At 33.6% G+C, this 15,576-nt stretch overlaps 3 protein-coding genes across 3 annotated transcripts; all 3 read left to right on the top strand.

Moving 5' to 3' along the window:
- The first annotated feature begins 309 nt into the window (after positions 1 to 309).
- Positions 310 to 2,027, top strand: LOC125591566. Its single transcript, XM_048765986.1, has 4 exons — positions 310 to 519; positions 588 to 920; positions 1,008 to 1,361; positions 1,466 to 2,027. Exons 1-4 carry the CDS (start codon positions 310 to 312, stop codon positions 1,745 to 1,747), a joined length of 1,179 nt encoding a protein of 392 aa, XP_048621943.1. The 3' UTR covers positions 1,748 to 2,027.
- Positions 2,028 to 2,783: 756 nt separating this feature from the next.
- On the top strand, positions 2,784 to 5,579 carry LOC125591522. Its single transcript, XM_048765908.1, has 4 exons — positions 2,784 to 2,812; positions 2,891 to 4,499; positions 4,584 to 5,209; positions 5,288 to 5,579. The coding sequence occupies exons 1-4, from the start codon at positions 2,784 to 2,786 to the stop codon at positions 5,577 to 5,579; spliced, it is 2,556 nt and encodes an 851-aa protein (XP_048621865.1).
- Positions 5,332 to 6,802, top strand: LOC125591567. Its single transcript, XM_048765987.1, has 2 exons — positions 5,332 to 5,760; positions 6,078 to 6,802. The coding sequence occupies exons 1-2, from the start codon at positions 5,656 to 5,658 to the stop codon at positions 6,690 to 6,692; spliced, it is 720 nt and encodes a 239-aa protein (XP_048621944.1). The 5' UTR covers positions 5,332 to 5,655; the 3' UTR covers positions 6,693 to 6,802.
- The last annotated feature ends 8,774 nt before the right edge of the window (positions 6,803 to 15,576 follow it).

The following is a 15,576-nucleotide window of genomic DNA, read 5'->3' as shown; positions in this document are numbered from 1 at the left end:
ATGATATGGTAAAAGAGTAGTCAAACATCTACATATTGTACATCAGCTTGTTAGATTAAAATGGTAGTGAGATATGTTTGTTTTCATATAGAAAAAAAAAGAGTAAAGACCCAAGTAAGGTGAGTAGATCCAAGGTTTGGATTGCGGGACACACTCATGCTGATGGCAGACCTGTGAAGCCCCAGTTTGCTGAGACTATTGTAAGCATTATGGAAGTTGTATATTGTGTATAGTTAATAGACTATGGCAATGAATGATTTTGTGTTTAAATGATTGTATCAGGAACAAATACAGTCACTTGACAGTCAGATGGACTCCACATCAGCTGCTGATAACATAAGGGAAGATGCTGTGAGCAAGGTTTTGGGAAAAGACAAACCTGGACGAGTAAGGGGCTTTGGTAGAGGGATTACAGCTAATAAGCTAGCATATCTGCAATTTAGAGACGCTAAGATTGCAGAAATGAAAAGTGAGATTGAAGAGTTAAAGGGGATGGTGCGAGAATTAGCTGAGAAGAAGGTAATCCTTTTCATTACCTTTGGTCAATTAGTTTTAAGACATTTACGATTTCCGTTGCCTTTTCTCAGAAAAGTAATGTTGATGCTGAAACATCTGAGAGTAGTGGTGGATTCAAAGAAGGAGTCAGAGTACAAATACTGGATTGGATTGAATCAGAGGATGTTGTTGTTGGTGAAGGAGAATTCTGCTCTGCTGAACCGAAGTACAAAATTGGTCGTATACCAATTGGTCCTAATGCAGTGGCTATCGTAGTTAAGTATGCACTAAGCGCATCAGCTTCACTCTGGAGGCCTACTACGGATGTGTTAACTCTTGATGAAGCTGTGGGATACAAGATATCTTGGCCAATGGATAAAGTGATTTTGGATAAGGATCCAAACTGTTCTGAAGATTTATCTATGGTAAATTTTCAAATCTTGTTTTCTTCTTACAACAATTGAGTCATCTCTAATCATTACTAAAATTTCTAATTTCAAATCTTGTTTTAGCAAAGCAAGGAAGGTGAATATCGAAGATGCAAGATATATGATTGGACCAATGATGAGGACGAGGTCATTGCTGAAGGTCTCGTGTGCTCTTCAAAATCCAAAGACATGGTTAACAACATACCTCTGGGTCCCAATGCTGTTAGTGTCGAAGTAGTGAAGGTGTTCAATGATCAAGCATATTTGTGGAGGCCAACCGCTGATATGTTCTTGATTGGTGATGCACTTAGCGAGAAAATAGCATGGCCAGTCCTAAAGGTTGAAGTCATGCCTACACCCGCTACAGAAGTAACACCAACTAAATGTGCAGGGAAGAAAATAGCATCACCTTCGAAGCCAGCCAAGAAAAAAGCAGTGGTATGTAATTGACATGAAGTTAAATTTTTTTATTTGCCTGATGATTGATGTTGCGTCCTTGATTGATGTTGGAACTTGCTTCTGTCATCTTGTTTGAGTTGTAGAGTCCAGGCAGCACTAGTTCGACCAGAAGTCCGAAGCAGAAGTGCACTCTCTTGGATTGCAACAACTCTGGACGTAAGGTAGCTGAAGGAAGGGTAGCTTCAACGGATCCGAATGAGTTGTGCCACTTTGTACCCCTAGGTCCAAATGCAAGCAAGGTGTGGATTGATGTGGCTAAGATCGGTGATGCAAAAGTCTGGAGGCCAAATTCAGAGATTGAATACATATCTGATGCAATGGGTTCGGTTGTGGCATGGCCAAATGACAAAATCAAGTTTGTCTAAAATTGTCGTCTGAAACATTTTTCAAGTTGGTTCTCATCGGCTATGTATTTCTAGTGTGTGATCGAATGTTTAGGTACTTTTTTACTCGGTTGAAATCATGTATGATATTATGTAACAGTTAGCAGACAAAAAAACAAAAATTATGTGTTATATTATGATATAAGGTTATGTGTGAAAATGTTTAGCTTGTTAACCCCTATACCCTTAAGTGCATAATTTTACATTAAACCATAAGCTTTAAAAATTAAATCCACAGACGGGAAGACCAAAAATTAAAATCCTATACCCTAAAGTGAAATCCCTAAACCCTAAAGTACAAACCTATACCCTATACCCTAATTGTACTTGATTTCACAATTTTGTTCATTCTTAAAAGGATATTGTAATCTTAATTTCACAAAACTGATTAGTTATAAATTTTATAAACACTCATTTGTTCAAACCCTATACCCTAAAGCCTTTGTACATACAAATAAGTAGTAGTGTTTATGAACATATGAGCTAGATTGATCAATCTTATAAAAGCTCACATAAAAAATTTATATTCATACAATTTTTTTTTTGTAAAATTGGAAAACTGAATATTTGATTTTTAAGATTTAATTTAATTTTTTTTTGCTTCAAAATCATATTTATATATTAATTTCCAGATTTCAAACGAAATTAATACCTTGAGCCAATAAGGAGTAACCTCCAAGATTGCAGACGTGGCAAACCATATGCCGATGGATGTGTCTTCCCAACTTCAATCTTAGCCATTCTTTTTATTTTTTGAGCCAATGAGGAGCAACTACTAAGATTGCACTCGGATTAATCATAGACCGTCCGATTTCTCTCCAAATCTTTGATCACAACCGTTCATTTTTTTCTGTCTCTGTTTGCACTCGGAAAATTTCAGAACACAACATCTCTCTTTCTGTCGAAACTCCTTTCTGTCTCGCGATCTAAAATCGAAAAAACCCTAAAGAAAGCACATGTATCTCTCGAGCTAAAATCAAACCAGCTGTTCCTGTATTCGCCGATTGAAAGTAAGCAAATGGATAAGTCGTGGATTTGGCTTCCAAGGTATAACCTAAAATCCCTCGATCTCATTTCTACTCGCCGATTGAAATAAAGCTAACTTCTTTTGTCTGATTCTTGTAGGAATAGCCACGAGTATTCAGAAGGAGCAACTAATTTTGTGAATTCGTCCGCAAAAAGATTGGGAAGTCTGTCTGAAATGCTATGCCCTTGTAGAGACTGCCGCAATCTGAGCCATCAGTCACTGGATAAAATTGTGGAGCATTTGGTGATTAGGGGTATGGATAAGAAGTATAAGAGTTCTCGTTGGAGTATTCATGGAGAAAAAAGAGATTCTGCAGAAGACAGTGTTCTTCAATATGAAACAGAGGCGTTTGATTTGTTTAAGACAACATTCTCCATGGACGAAGGTGGTCCAAACCCGACAACTGACAACGAAGACGATGAAGCACCAGAGGAAATTGAGTTTAAGAAAAAGCTCAGAGACGCTCAAACGCCATTATACTCGGATTGTCTCAAGCACACAAAGGTTTCAGCTATCATGGGACTTTACAGATTCAAGGTTAAAAGTGGTGTGTCGGAGAACTACTTTGATCAGCTGTTGGTTTTACTTGAGGATTTGCTACCTGAAGACAATGTTCTTCCCAAGAGTTTAGCTGCAATCAAGAAATTTCTGAAGATCTTTGGGTTCGGCTACGACAGTATTCATGCTTGCAAGAATGATTGCATATTGTATAGGAAGGAGTATGAGAACCTAGAAAGCTGTCCAAGATGCAAAGTTTCAAGATGGGAAATGGATAAGCACAGTAATGAGTTAAAGGTGGGGATTCCGGCAAAGGTCCTTAGATATTTTCCAATCAAGGACAGGTTTAGGAGGATGTTTAGATCACAAAGGATGGCTGAAGATCTGCGTTGGCACTATACCAATGCCACTGAAGATGGTACAATGCGGCACCCTGTTGATTCTATCTCTTGGGCACAAGTGAATGCTAAATGGCCAGACTTTGCTGCTGATCCACGGAATCTTCGACTTGGGATTTCTACAGATGGGATGAACCCTTTCTCCATGCAAAGCACCAATCACAGCACATGGCCAGTGTTGTTAGTGAACTATAACACGCCTCCAACCATGTGTATGAAGGCTGAGAATATAATGCTGACTTTGTTGATCCCTGGTCCTACTGCTCCTGGTAACAACATTGATGTTTACCTAGCACCACTGATAGACGATCTAAAGGATTTGTGGGCTGAGGGTATTGAAGTGTATGACTCATTTGCGAAGGAGAACTTTAATCTCAGAGCCTTGCTGCTTTGGAGTATCAGTGACTATCCAGCCTTAGGAACACTGTCTGGATGTAAAGTAAAGGGGAAACAAGCCTGCAATGTATGTGGAAAGGATACACCTGCAAGGTGGCTTAAGTTTAGCCGCAAGTTTGTCTACATGAGTAACAGAAGGAGACTACCGCCTGGCCATCGTTACAGATATAAAAAAGCTTGGTTTGACAACACTGTGGAGGAAGGGAATGCTAATAGGATACAAACAGGCGCTGAGATATATGAGACACTACAAGCTTTTACGAATGATTTTGGTAGACCTCTAGAGAAGGAAAAAAAAAGGAAAAGACTAGAGTTGGAAGATGATGAGAGGTTACAAGAAGAAGAGTGTGAAGAATCAAATGAACTATGGCGGTGGAAGAAGAGATCAATATTCTTTGATCTACCTTACTGGAAGGTAAACTATAGTAACTGACCTATATTATCTGATTACTGGAAGAAGAGATCAATATGTCTAACAGTTTCTTGTTTAATGTGTTAGGAGTTGCCTGTTCGTCACAATATTGATGTTATGCACGTAGAAAAGAATGTGTCCGATGCTATATTGTCTCTGTTGATGCAAAGTGCGAAGTCAAAAGATGGGTTGAAAGCAAGAAAAGACTTAGAAGATATTGGAATCAGAAAGCACTTGCACACAGAGGTGAGGGGAAAGAAAACATACTTACCTCCTGCTGCCTACTGGTTATCGAAGAGAGAGAAGACCATTTTCTGCCAAAGGTTAGCTAAGTTTAGAGGCCCTGATGGTTATTGTGGTAATATTGCGAATAGTGTTTCAGTTAACCCTCCAAATATTGGTAGTTTAAAGTCGCATGATCATCATGTCTTAGTACAGAACTTGTTACCAGCTGCATTAAGAGGGTTGTTACATAGGGGTCCTAGGATAGCCATAAATAGATTATGCAGTTACTTCAACAGGTTGTGTCAGCGCATCATTGACCCAGAGAAACTTATATCCATGGAGACAGAGTTTGTGGAGACAATGTGTCAGCTGGAGCGCTTCTTCCCTCCAGCCCTTTTTGATATCATGTTTCACCTTCCACTACATTTATCAAGAGAGGCACGGTTGGGAGGACCAGTTCACTTCCGATGGATGTATCCCTTCGAAAGGTTTGATCAACATCTCTCTTCAATATATCCACTTCCCACAATGATGTTTGACTAATATTCATATTTCCTGAGTTATAGGTACATGAAAACACTAAAGGCTTTTGTTAAGAATTATGCAAGGCCAGAAGCATGTATGGCTGAGGCGTATTTAGCTGGAGAATGTGTTGCATTTTGTTTAGAGTTCCTTAAAGAATCAGTACCAGTTCAAGAAGCAGTTAATCGTAATGAAGATGTTGAGGCTGATAGAATGGTGGTTGAAGGCCGACCTCTGCAGAAGGGTATAGAGGTTACCCTGTCAGATAAAGATAGAGACATTGCACATCGATATGTGCTAATGAACATGGCATCTTTGGATCCCTTTCTTGAGTAAGTAATTCTCTATGTTTCTTCTACTTGTTTTACTCATAATTTCATTTTCATATACTGTTGTTTAATTTAAAATCAGGATGCATTTGGAAGAGTTGCAAGCTAAGGATGCTCGATTGGCTAAAAATGAAACTTTGTTATGGAAAAACCATACTGAACACTTTACAGAATGGCTTAAAAATAAGGTTACAAACTCCAAATTCTTTTCTTGATTATTATTGTAAATACTGGTTAGCTTGTTTGGTGATGACTGGTTAGCTTGTTTGGTGATGACTAGTTAGCTTGTATCATGATGCCTGGTTTGTATCTTGAAGAACATGTCCATATTTTAGCGAATTGATGTCTGAGTAGCTTATAGCTTGATGAAACTGTCTGGATTTTTAGTATTTTGATGACTGGTTAGCTTGTAGATTGATGATTGGTTTCGTGGTACATATTATCATGTTTTGATTATAATTTAAGTACCTCGGCTTGATGATAATCCTCTGATTTCCTGCGGCAGATTCATTTAGACTCAAAAGATAGTCATTCTAAGGAGATAAGGTGGTTGGCATTTGGACCAAGAAATGTTGCTTTAGCACATAAAGGATTCATCATCAATGGCCAACGGTTTCATACTGATGCGGTCAAGCTGAAGACACAAAACAGTGGAGTAACTTATGAAGCCTTTAGCATGTGTAGATCAAGTGCAAGAGATATGAGACAGGTCGCGGATATGATTACATACTATGGAGTGATAAAGGAGATTTTGGTCATCGACTATCACATGTTCAAAGTGCCACTCTTTAGATGCAACTGGGCAAACACAGCGAATGGTGTGAAGGAAGAAGATGGCTTCACTCTTGTTAACCTTCATATGAACCAAGCAGCCTATTTGAAAGATCCATTCATTCTACCTTCTCAAGCGAAACAGGTTTTCTACTCTAGGGAGGATGATGCTTCAAATTGGTATGTTGTTATGAGAGCACCACCTAGAGGTTATCATGAGTTGGAAACAGAAGAGGATTTAGGTGGTGCTCCTTTACCTGTCCAAGAAGTTGATGATATGGGTGATGATATGGATGATGATAGTGTATATGTTAGGGATGATTGTGAAGGTTTATTAGTGGTAGATTGATGATATGTTGTATGCTTGTGTGATGGTTTGTATGAATGTGATAATGTTGTGTTATGGGATTTGAATAATTATATTGATTTTTGGAATTTTAATAATTTATATTGTTTTTATTTCATATTTTCGAATTAATTATTTAAAAATCAATTCAATAATTATTATTAATTAATTTTGGGATAATTATAAAACTAATCAATAACACGAAACATTTGCTATCTTTGCTACTACGAAAAATCAAATTATTTGGTTCTAATAACATTTATTAAACGTTATTATAAATACTAACAATTGCGAACACAAAAGCGCTATTGTTATACACTTAGTAATAGCACAGAGGAAAATCCCTATTAAAAGGGTTGGATTTTTTATAACGGGTGATGTCAGAGCGTCCAAGGAAACGCTATTAAACCAAAATGATAGCGCTTTTCGTCCGCTATTACTAACCACATTTCCTGTAGTGTCAGAAGAGGATTGGGAATATATAAGAATAAGATCTTCTCCACGAACTCAAAGGAACGTGAGCCAAAACATGGGTGATTAAAATAGTGGCCATGTACGGATTGCATGAAACAAATGAATCCGGATATTCGATATTAAAGGAGAAAGATTATAAGCTGGATAAAAGAAAGATTAAAGAGTAAAAGAATGATAAGAATGGTTTTAACCATCATTGTCTTGGCAAAGATCCTCGGACTAGAGATTATAATTTAAGACATCCAAAGAAAGATTATATAAAGCTAGCTAATTGAGAAGCTAATCGAAATGCCAGACACTGGCCCGAGAAATGACTAACCAGCTTAGCACCAAATGAATGTCCTAGAAGAGACATAATCAAGTTGCTATAGAGTCTATACAAGATAGACCAAGTGTTCCATAAGATAAAGGAATCTCGGATAGAAAAGAATGGTGCATAGAATACAGATCCGAGATTATAAGAGAAACCATACCAGACATTGAGAAAAGGCTGCGCAGCTACACATCTAAGGTACCAAACCATGTAGTCTTGGGACGCCAAACTACTAGGTAATAAAGGTCCTGGATAATAAGATCTCAAATCTATAGATCATGTCTGGAACATAATGGAACCACATGAAAGTGTCGACACACACACACATTTGTATAAAGATACATAAAGTTATAGCACTTGAACATAAAGGGATGAACGAGGATCATGAACCCACGAAAGAGTACTCATACAATCATAAAAGATCATAGAGATTAGAAAAGATAAAACGTGGAGGTTCAAAGTATCTAAAAGAGAGATGGGCGTATTGGCCATATACATATACAGAAACGCCATCTGATCAACCAGTGAAATAGATGGATCTTGTGAGAAGTAAAGAAACCGTGAGAGATGTACATGATGTAAAGGTGTTCATGTTTTTCTACTAACAGCATTCGATTATAGCTTGTTACACAAGGTACTCACATAGATCAAAGGAACAAATTATAAGGAGATAAACTCCTATGTGGTGGATGCTGCTACAGATTTTCGAAATTGACAATGGTCTGGTCATAAGAAAGAAATTAGATACAAATGATGTAGTAAGCAGCATATGGATCACTGGATAAGATGAAAGAACAGCTTCGTTCCTAAGCTGATTCATGGACTGAAACATAAAGCAGCTGCATATAGTATGTAAAAAAAATTGATCACGCATGATCATTGATCTTGGAGTTGTATAAAAGACAATCCAATACAGTCCATATATTTGAAATTCCTTGTGATTATACTAAACCTAAAAGAGGTTAGTAGGCGTAGAATAAATCTATGTGGGTGTCCGACCAAAAGCGTCCGGTCCCGGCCCTTCAAACTAAAGATGTCCGACTCTGTCCGTCTAAGGGCGTCCGGCTCTTCAGCAAAGAACGTCTGGCTCTTCTACTAGACGCGTCCGGCTTTTAAGACTAAAAGGCGTCTAGCCCTTCTTCTTGATCACGGGCTAGTAGAGACAAAGGATCAACCGGATACAAATGTATTGTAGTCCATAAGCTTGTGAAAGCCGAGATTCATGATCTAATAATATATACTTAGCGTGTGATATGATCCACATCAACTAAGGTCATGAGACGCCATCATTAAGATAGGAATGCAAAATGAATACGGCATTACCTAAGGCAAAGAAATCGATGTCCACATCCATGAGAGTGTTCGGCCGCAGAGCTATAATAAGAGATTATAAACTCACATCAATGATCATTGATCTTGAACACTCATGAGACAAGTAGTGGACATGTATAGACAAGGTCTATGATCCAGACATGGATTGGCCAGATCAAGACATAGGTTCATGATAACCATGTTTAGTACATTGTCCATAAGTACTTATTTTGTCCGACCAAAGTAAAGAGTTAACAGTAGACGATCACGTCTAGACTATGGACACATGCAAACACGATTTGCAAAGACCCAATAGTGATCCCCGAGAACAATATGGTTCACATTATTTAGCACACATGCTTTACCGGGACACTCGATGTCAAGAGACATGAGAAACGACCTAAGAGGTCAAAGTGGTCTAGATATGGCTTAGTAATGAACTTGGCCGATTACTCCCATCCTATACATACAAGAAATATCACGCACCAAGATGCGTAGAATGTACAACCTACACTGAGGTTCACATCAGGGGGAGTAGTGCGTGTTGTACTCTTTTTCCTTCATCATGGTTTTGTCCCACTGGGTTTTCTTGATAAGGTTTTAATGAGGCAACATGAAGCGTACTACAAATCATGTATGGTTATGGCATCCAAGGGGGAGTGTTATAAATCATGGAGTGGATTGCCATTAACCAAGCTCAGTCCAAGACCGGCCCAATACCTAGAAGATGGAGAGATGGCCGAAGCCTTAGAGAGAGGAGAGAGAGAGCCGAAGCCCTAGAGAGAGGAGAGAGAGAGCCGACTTCAAAAGAGAGAGAGGCGGCCACAAAGCTCGGAGAAAATGAAACTCTTTCCTTTTCCTAGTAGATGTAATCTTTCCATTATTATGTATTAGTAGTTTTCCTAATCCTAGTGAATTTAGGTTTTGGATACTTTCCATTTATCTTCATCTTGTAATCCTTATATAAATGAACCTCCTTGATCATTAATAATAACACAGAAATATTCAGTCTCTAAACTCTCTGATTACAACAATTCTATATTTTTATGAATGTATCTTAAACTCTCTTTCATTGTATATGAGAATCATTATAATTTATTATCAATTAATGTAGTAAAATTTCATAATACTCCCTAAATCGGTGAAATAACCACTATAAAATCTCTATTTTCTTGAAAAATGGAGAAAACAAAGGCTCTAAACCTCTTTCAACATCATCATATGTTAGTGTAGGATGAAACTATGCATTAAAACAATATTGCCACATTTTTTGAAATTTTCTCAAAATCTATGTGTTAACCCCTACAAAAATATTGAATTTTGGTAAATGTTTTATATACTGAAGCCTATAATCTTTAGTGTTGTTTTAAAATTTCTAACCACATTCTTTATTTGTATTAATGTATGTTAAACTCTCTTTCATGGTACATGAGCATCGTTCAATTTTTTTTATAAATTAATTTAGTAAAACTTCGTATACTCCCTAAATTAGTGGACTAACCATTATAAAATCGCTATTCTCTGAAGAAATGGAGACAACAAAAGTTTCAAACCTCTTTGACCATCATCATATATTAGTATATGAGGCAACTATGCATTAAAGCAATTGTTATATTTTTTTGAATTTTTCTCAAAATTTATGTGTTAGCCCCTACAAAAATATTGAGTTTTACGTTAACCGCTCTATATACTGAAACTTATACTTTTTATTGTTGTTCTAAATTTTCTAACAACACTATAAATTAGTTTTAATGTATGTTAAACTCTTTTTACGGTATATGGGAATCGTTCTAATTTTTTTATCAATTACTTAGTAAAAGTTCATTATACAATCTATATCATTGGAATAACCATTACAAAATCACTATTTTCTTGAAAAACGGACACAACAAAGGCTATAAACATCTTTCAACATCATCATATATTAGTGTATGATATAACTATGCATTAAAACAATATTGTCATATTTTTTTAATTTTTCTCAAAATTTATATGTTAACCTCTACAAAAATATTGAATTTTGGTAAATACTTTATATACTGAACCCTATAATATTTGTGTTGTTTTAAAATTTATAACCACATTTTACATTTGTATTAATGTATGCTAAACTCTCTTTCATAGTACATGAGCATCGTTCAATTTTTTATAAATTAATTGAGTAAAATTTCATATACTCCCTAAATTAGTGGACTAACCATTATAAAAATGCTAATTTTGAGAGAAACGGAGACAACAAAAGTTTCAAACCTCTTTGACCATCATTATTAGCACATGAGGCAACTATGCATTAAAGCAATATTGTTATATTTTTTGATTTTTTTTCTCAAAATCTATATGTTAACCCCTACGAATATATTGAGTTTTACGTTAAACGCTCTTTATATTGAATCTTAAACTTTTTAGTGTGGTTTTAAAATTTCTGACTACATTCTACATTTTTTTAATGTATGTCAAAATCTGTTTCATTGTATTTGGGAATCATTATAATTTCTTATAAATTATTTAGTAAAATTTCATAATACTCCCTAAATCGGTGGAATAACCACTATAAAATCGCTATTTTCTTGAAAAATGGAGACAACAAAGGCTCCAAACCTCTTTCAACATCATCATATGTTAGTGCAGGATGCAACAATGCATTAAAACAATATTTTCATATTTTTTGAAATTTTCTCAAAATCTATGTGTTAACCCCCGACAAAAATATTGAATTTTGGCAAATGCTTTATATACTGAAGCCTATAATCTTTAGTGTTGTTTTAAAATTTCTAACCACATTCTACATGTGTATGAATGTATGCTAAACTCTCTTTCATAGTACATGAGCATCGTTCAATTTTTTTAATAAATTAATTTAGTAAAACTTCATATACAACCTAAATTAGTGGACTAACCGTTATAAAATCGCTAATTTCTAGAAAAATAGGGATAACAAAGGTTTCAAACCTCTTTGACCATTATCATATATTAGTACAAGAGGCAACTATGCATTAAAGCAATATTGTCCCCCTACAAAAATATTAAGTTTTACGTTAAATACGTTATATACTATATACTGAAACTTCTACTTTTTATTGTTGTTCTAAGTTTTGCAACTACATTATAAATTTGTATTAATGAATGTTAAACTCTCTTTTATGGTATATGGTAATCGTTCTAATTTTTTATCAATTAATTAGTAAAACTACATAATACAATCTAAATCATTGGAATAACCACTACAAAATCACTATTTTCTTGAAAAACGGACACAACAAAGGCTATAAAGCTCTTTCAACATCATCATATATTAGTGTATGATGCAACTATGCATTAAAACAATATCGTCATATTTTTTTAATTTTTCTCAAAATTTATATGTTAACCTCTACAAAAATATTGAATTTTGGTAAATGCTTTATATACTGAACCCTATAATATTTGTGTTGTTTTAAAATTTATAACCACATTTTACATTTGTATTAATGTATGCTAAACTCTCTTTCATAGTACATGAGCATCGTTCAATTTTTTATAAATTAATTGAGTAAAATTTCATATACTCCCAAAACTAGTGGACTAACCATTATAAAATTGCTAATTTTGAGAGAAATGGAGACAACAAAGATTTCAAACCTCTTTGACCATCATCATATATTAGCACAGGAGGCAAATATGCATTAAAGCAATATTGTTATATTTTTTGATTTTTTTTCTCAAAATCTATATGTTTAACCCCTACGAATATATTGAGTTTTACGTTAAACGCTCTTTATATTGAATCTTAAACTTTTTAGTGTGGTTTTAAAATTTCTGACCACATTCTACATTTTTTTAACGTATGTTAAAATCTCTTTCATTGTATTTGGGAATCATTATAATTTCATATAAATTATTTAGTAAAATTTCATAATACTCCCTAAATCGGTGGAATAACCACTATAAAATCGCTATTTTCTTGAAAAATGGAGACAACAAAGGCTCCAAACCTCTTTCAACATCATCATATGTTAGTGCAGGATGCAACAATGCATTGAAACAATATTTTCATATTTTTTGAAATTTTCTCAAAATCTATGTGTGGTTCCCCGACAAAAATATTGAATTTTGGTAAATGCTTTATATACTGAAGCCTATAATCTTTAGTGTTGTTTTAAAATTTCTAACCACATTCTATATTAGTATGAATGTATGCTAAACTCTCTTTCATGGTACATGAGCATCGTTCAATTTTTTTATAAATTAATTTAGTAAAACTTCATATACTACCTAAACTAGTGGACTAACCGTTATAAGATCGCTATTTTCTAGAAAAATAGAGATAACAAAGGTTTCAAACCTCTTTGACCATCATCATATATTAGTACAAGAGGCAACTATGCATTAAAACAATATTGTCCCCCTACGAAAATATTGTGTTTTACGTTAAATGCTTTATATACTGAAACTTATACTTTTTATTGTTGTTCTAAGTTTTGCAACTACATTATAAATTTGTATTAATGAATGTTAAACTCTCTTTTATGGTATATGAGAATCGTTCTAATTTTTTATCAATTAATTAGTAAAACTTCATAATACAATCTAAATCATTGGAATAACCACTACAAAATCACTATTTTTTTGAAAAACGGACACAACAAAGGCTATAAACCTCTTTCAACATCATCATATATTAGTGTATGATGCAATTATGCATTAAAACAATATTGTCATATTTTTTTAAGTTTTCTCAAAATTTATATATTAACCTCTACAAAAATATTTAATTTTGATAAATGCTTTATATACTGAACCCTAAAATATTTGTGTTGTTTTAAAATTTATAACCACATTTTACATTTGTATTAATGTATGCTAAAATTTCTTTTATGGTACATGAGCATCGTTCAATTTTTTTTATAAATTAATTTAGTAAAACTTCGTATACTCCCTAAATTAGTGAACTAACAATTATAAAATCCCTATTCTCTATAGAAATGGAGACAACAAAGGTTTCAAACCTCTTTGACCATCATCATATATTAGTACATGAGGCAACTATGCATTAAAGCAATTGTTATATTTTTTTATTTTTTCTCAAAATTTATGTGTTATCCCCTACGAAAATATTGAGTTTTACGTTAAACGCTCTATATACTGAAACTTATACTTTTCATTGTTGTTCTAAATTTTTTAACGGCATTCTAAATTTTTTTAATGTATGTCAAACCCTTTTTTTATGGTGTATGAGAATCGTTCTATTTTGTTTATCAATTAATTAGTAAAACTTCATAATATTATCTAAATCAGTAGAATAGCTACTACAAAATCGCTATTTTCTTGAAAAACGGAAACAAAAAAATTCTCCAAACCTCTTTCAATATCATCATATGTTAGTGCATGATGCAACTACGCATGAAAACAATATTGTCATATTTTTTGAAATTTTTTCCAAAATCTATGTGCTAACCCCTACAAAAATATTAAATTTTGAAAAATGCTTTATATACTGAATCCTATAATATTTTGTGTTGTTTTAATATTTCAAACCACATTCTACATTTGTATTAATGTATGCTCAGCTCTTTTTCAAGGTACATTACATCTTTCAATTTTTTTATAAATTAATTTAGTAAAATTTCATATACTCCCTAAATTTGTGGACTAACCATTATAAAATCGCTATTCTTTAGAGAAATGTAGACAACAAGGGTTTGGAACCCTTGTGACCATCATCATATATTAGTACTTGAAACAACTATGCATTAAAGCAATATTGTTATATTTTTTGAATTTTCCTCAAAATCTATGAAAATATTGAGTTTTTCGTTAAACACTCTATATACTGAAACTTATACTTTTTATTGTTTTTATAAGTTTTCTAACGATCTACTAAGTTTGTATGAATATATGTTAAACTCTCTTTCATTGTATATGAGAATCATTATAATTTCTTATCAATTAATTTAGTAAAATTTCATAATACTCCCTAAATCGGTGGAATAATCACTATAAAATCGCTATTTTCTTGAAAAATGGAGACAACAAAGGCTCCAAACCTCTTTCAACATCATCATATGTTAGTGCAGGATGCAATAATGCATTAAAACAATATTTTCATATTTTTTGAAATTTTCTCAAAATCTATGTGCTAACCCGTCCAAAAAATATTGAATTTTGGTAAATGCTTTATATACTGAAGCCTATAATATTTAGTGTTGTTTTAAATTTTCAAACCATATTCTGCATTTGTATTAATATATGCTAAACTTTCTTTCATGGTACATGAGCATCGTTCAATTTTTTTATAAATTAATTTAGTAAAACTTCATATACCCCCTAAATTAGCGAACTAACAATTATAAAATCGCTTTTCTCTATAGAAACGGAGACAACAAATGTTTCAAACCTCTTTGACCATCATAATATATTAGTACATGAGGCAACTATGCATTAAAGCAATTGTTTTTATTTTTTGATTTTTTTTTCAAAATTTATGTGTTATCCCTTACGAAAATATTGACTTTTACGTTAAATGCTCTATATACTAAAACTTATAATTTTTATTGTTGTTCTAAATTTTCTAACGACATTCTAAAATTGTTTTAATGTATGCTAAACTTTTTTTAAGGCATATGGAAATCGTTATAATTTTTTATCAATTAATTAGTAAAACTTCATAATACTATCTAAACCAGTGGAATAACCAATACAAAATTGCAATTTTTTTGAAAAGCGGAGGCAACAAAGGCTTCAAACCTCTTTCAACATCATCATATGTTAGTGCAGGATGCAACTATGCATTAAAACAATATTGTTATTTTT

This window comes from Brassica napus, chromosome C8 (genome assembly GCF_020379485.1).
Source record: "Brassica napus cultivar Da-Ae chromosome C8, Da-Ae, whole genome shotgun sequence".
In the NCBI taxonomy this organism is placed as follows: domain Eukaryota; kingdom Viridiplantae; phylum Streptophyta; class Magnoliopsida; order Brassicales; family Brassicaceae; genus Brassica; species Brassica napus.
Note: the sequence above shows the minus strand (reverse complement) of the source record. Positions and strands in the feature narration are given on the sequence as shown.

Excerpts from the sequence above, each read along its gene's own strand:
- LOC125591566 (XM_048765986.1), top strand. The coding sequence starts at position 310 with ATGGACTCCACATCAGCTGCTGATAACATAAGGGAAGATGCTGTGAGC. Across the intron at positions 520-587 it reads GAGAATTAGCTGAGAAGAAG|AAAAGTAATGTTGATGCTGA; the intron begins GTAATCCTTTTC and ends GCCTTTTCTCAG. Across the intron at positions 1,362-1,465 it reads CAGCCAAGAAAAAAGCAGTG|AGTCCAGGCAGCACTAGTTC; the intron begins GTATGTAATTGA and ends TTTGAGTTGTAG.
- LOC125591522 (XM_048765908.1), top strand. The coding sequence starts at position 2,784 with ATGGATAAGTCGTGGATTTGGCTTCCAAG. Across the intron at positions 2,813-2,890 it reads TCGTGGATTTGGCTTCCAAG|GAATAGCCACGAGTATTCAG; the intron begins GTATAACCTAAA and ends TGATTCTTGTAG. Across the intron at positions 4,500-4,583 it reads TTGATCTACCTTACTGGAAG|GAGTTGCCTGTTCGTCACAA; the intron begins GTAAACTATAGT and ends TTAATGTGTTAG.
- LOC125591567 (XM_048765987.1), top strand. The coding sequence starts at position 5,656 with ATGCATTTGGAAGAGTTGCAAGCTAAGGATGCTCGATTGGCTAAAAAT. Across the intron at positions 5,761-6,077 it reads CAGAATGGCTTAAAAATAAG|ATTCATTTAGACTCAAAAGA; the intron begins GTTACAAACTCC and ends TTCCTGCGGCAG.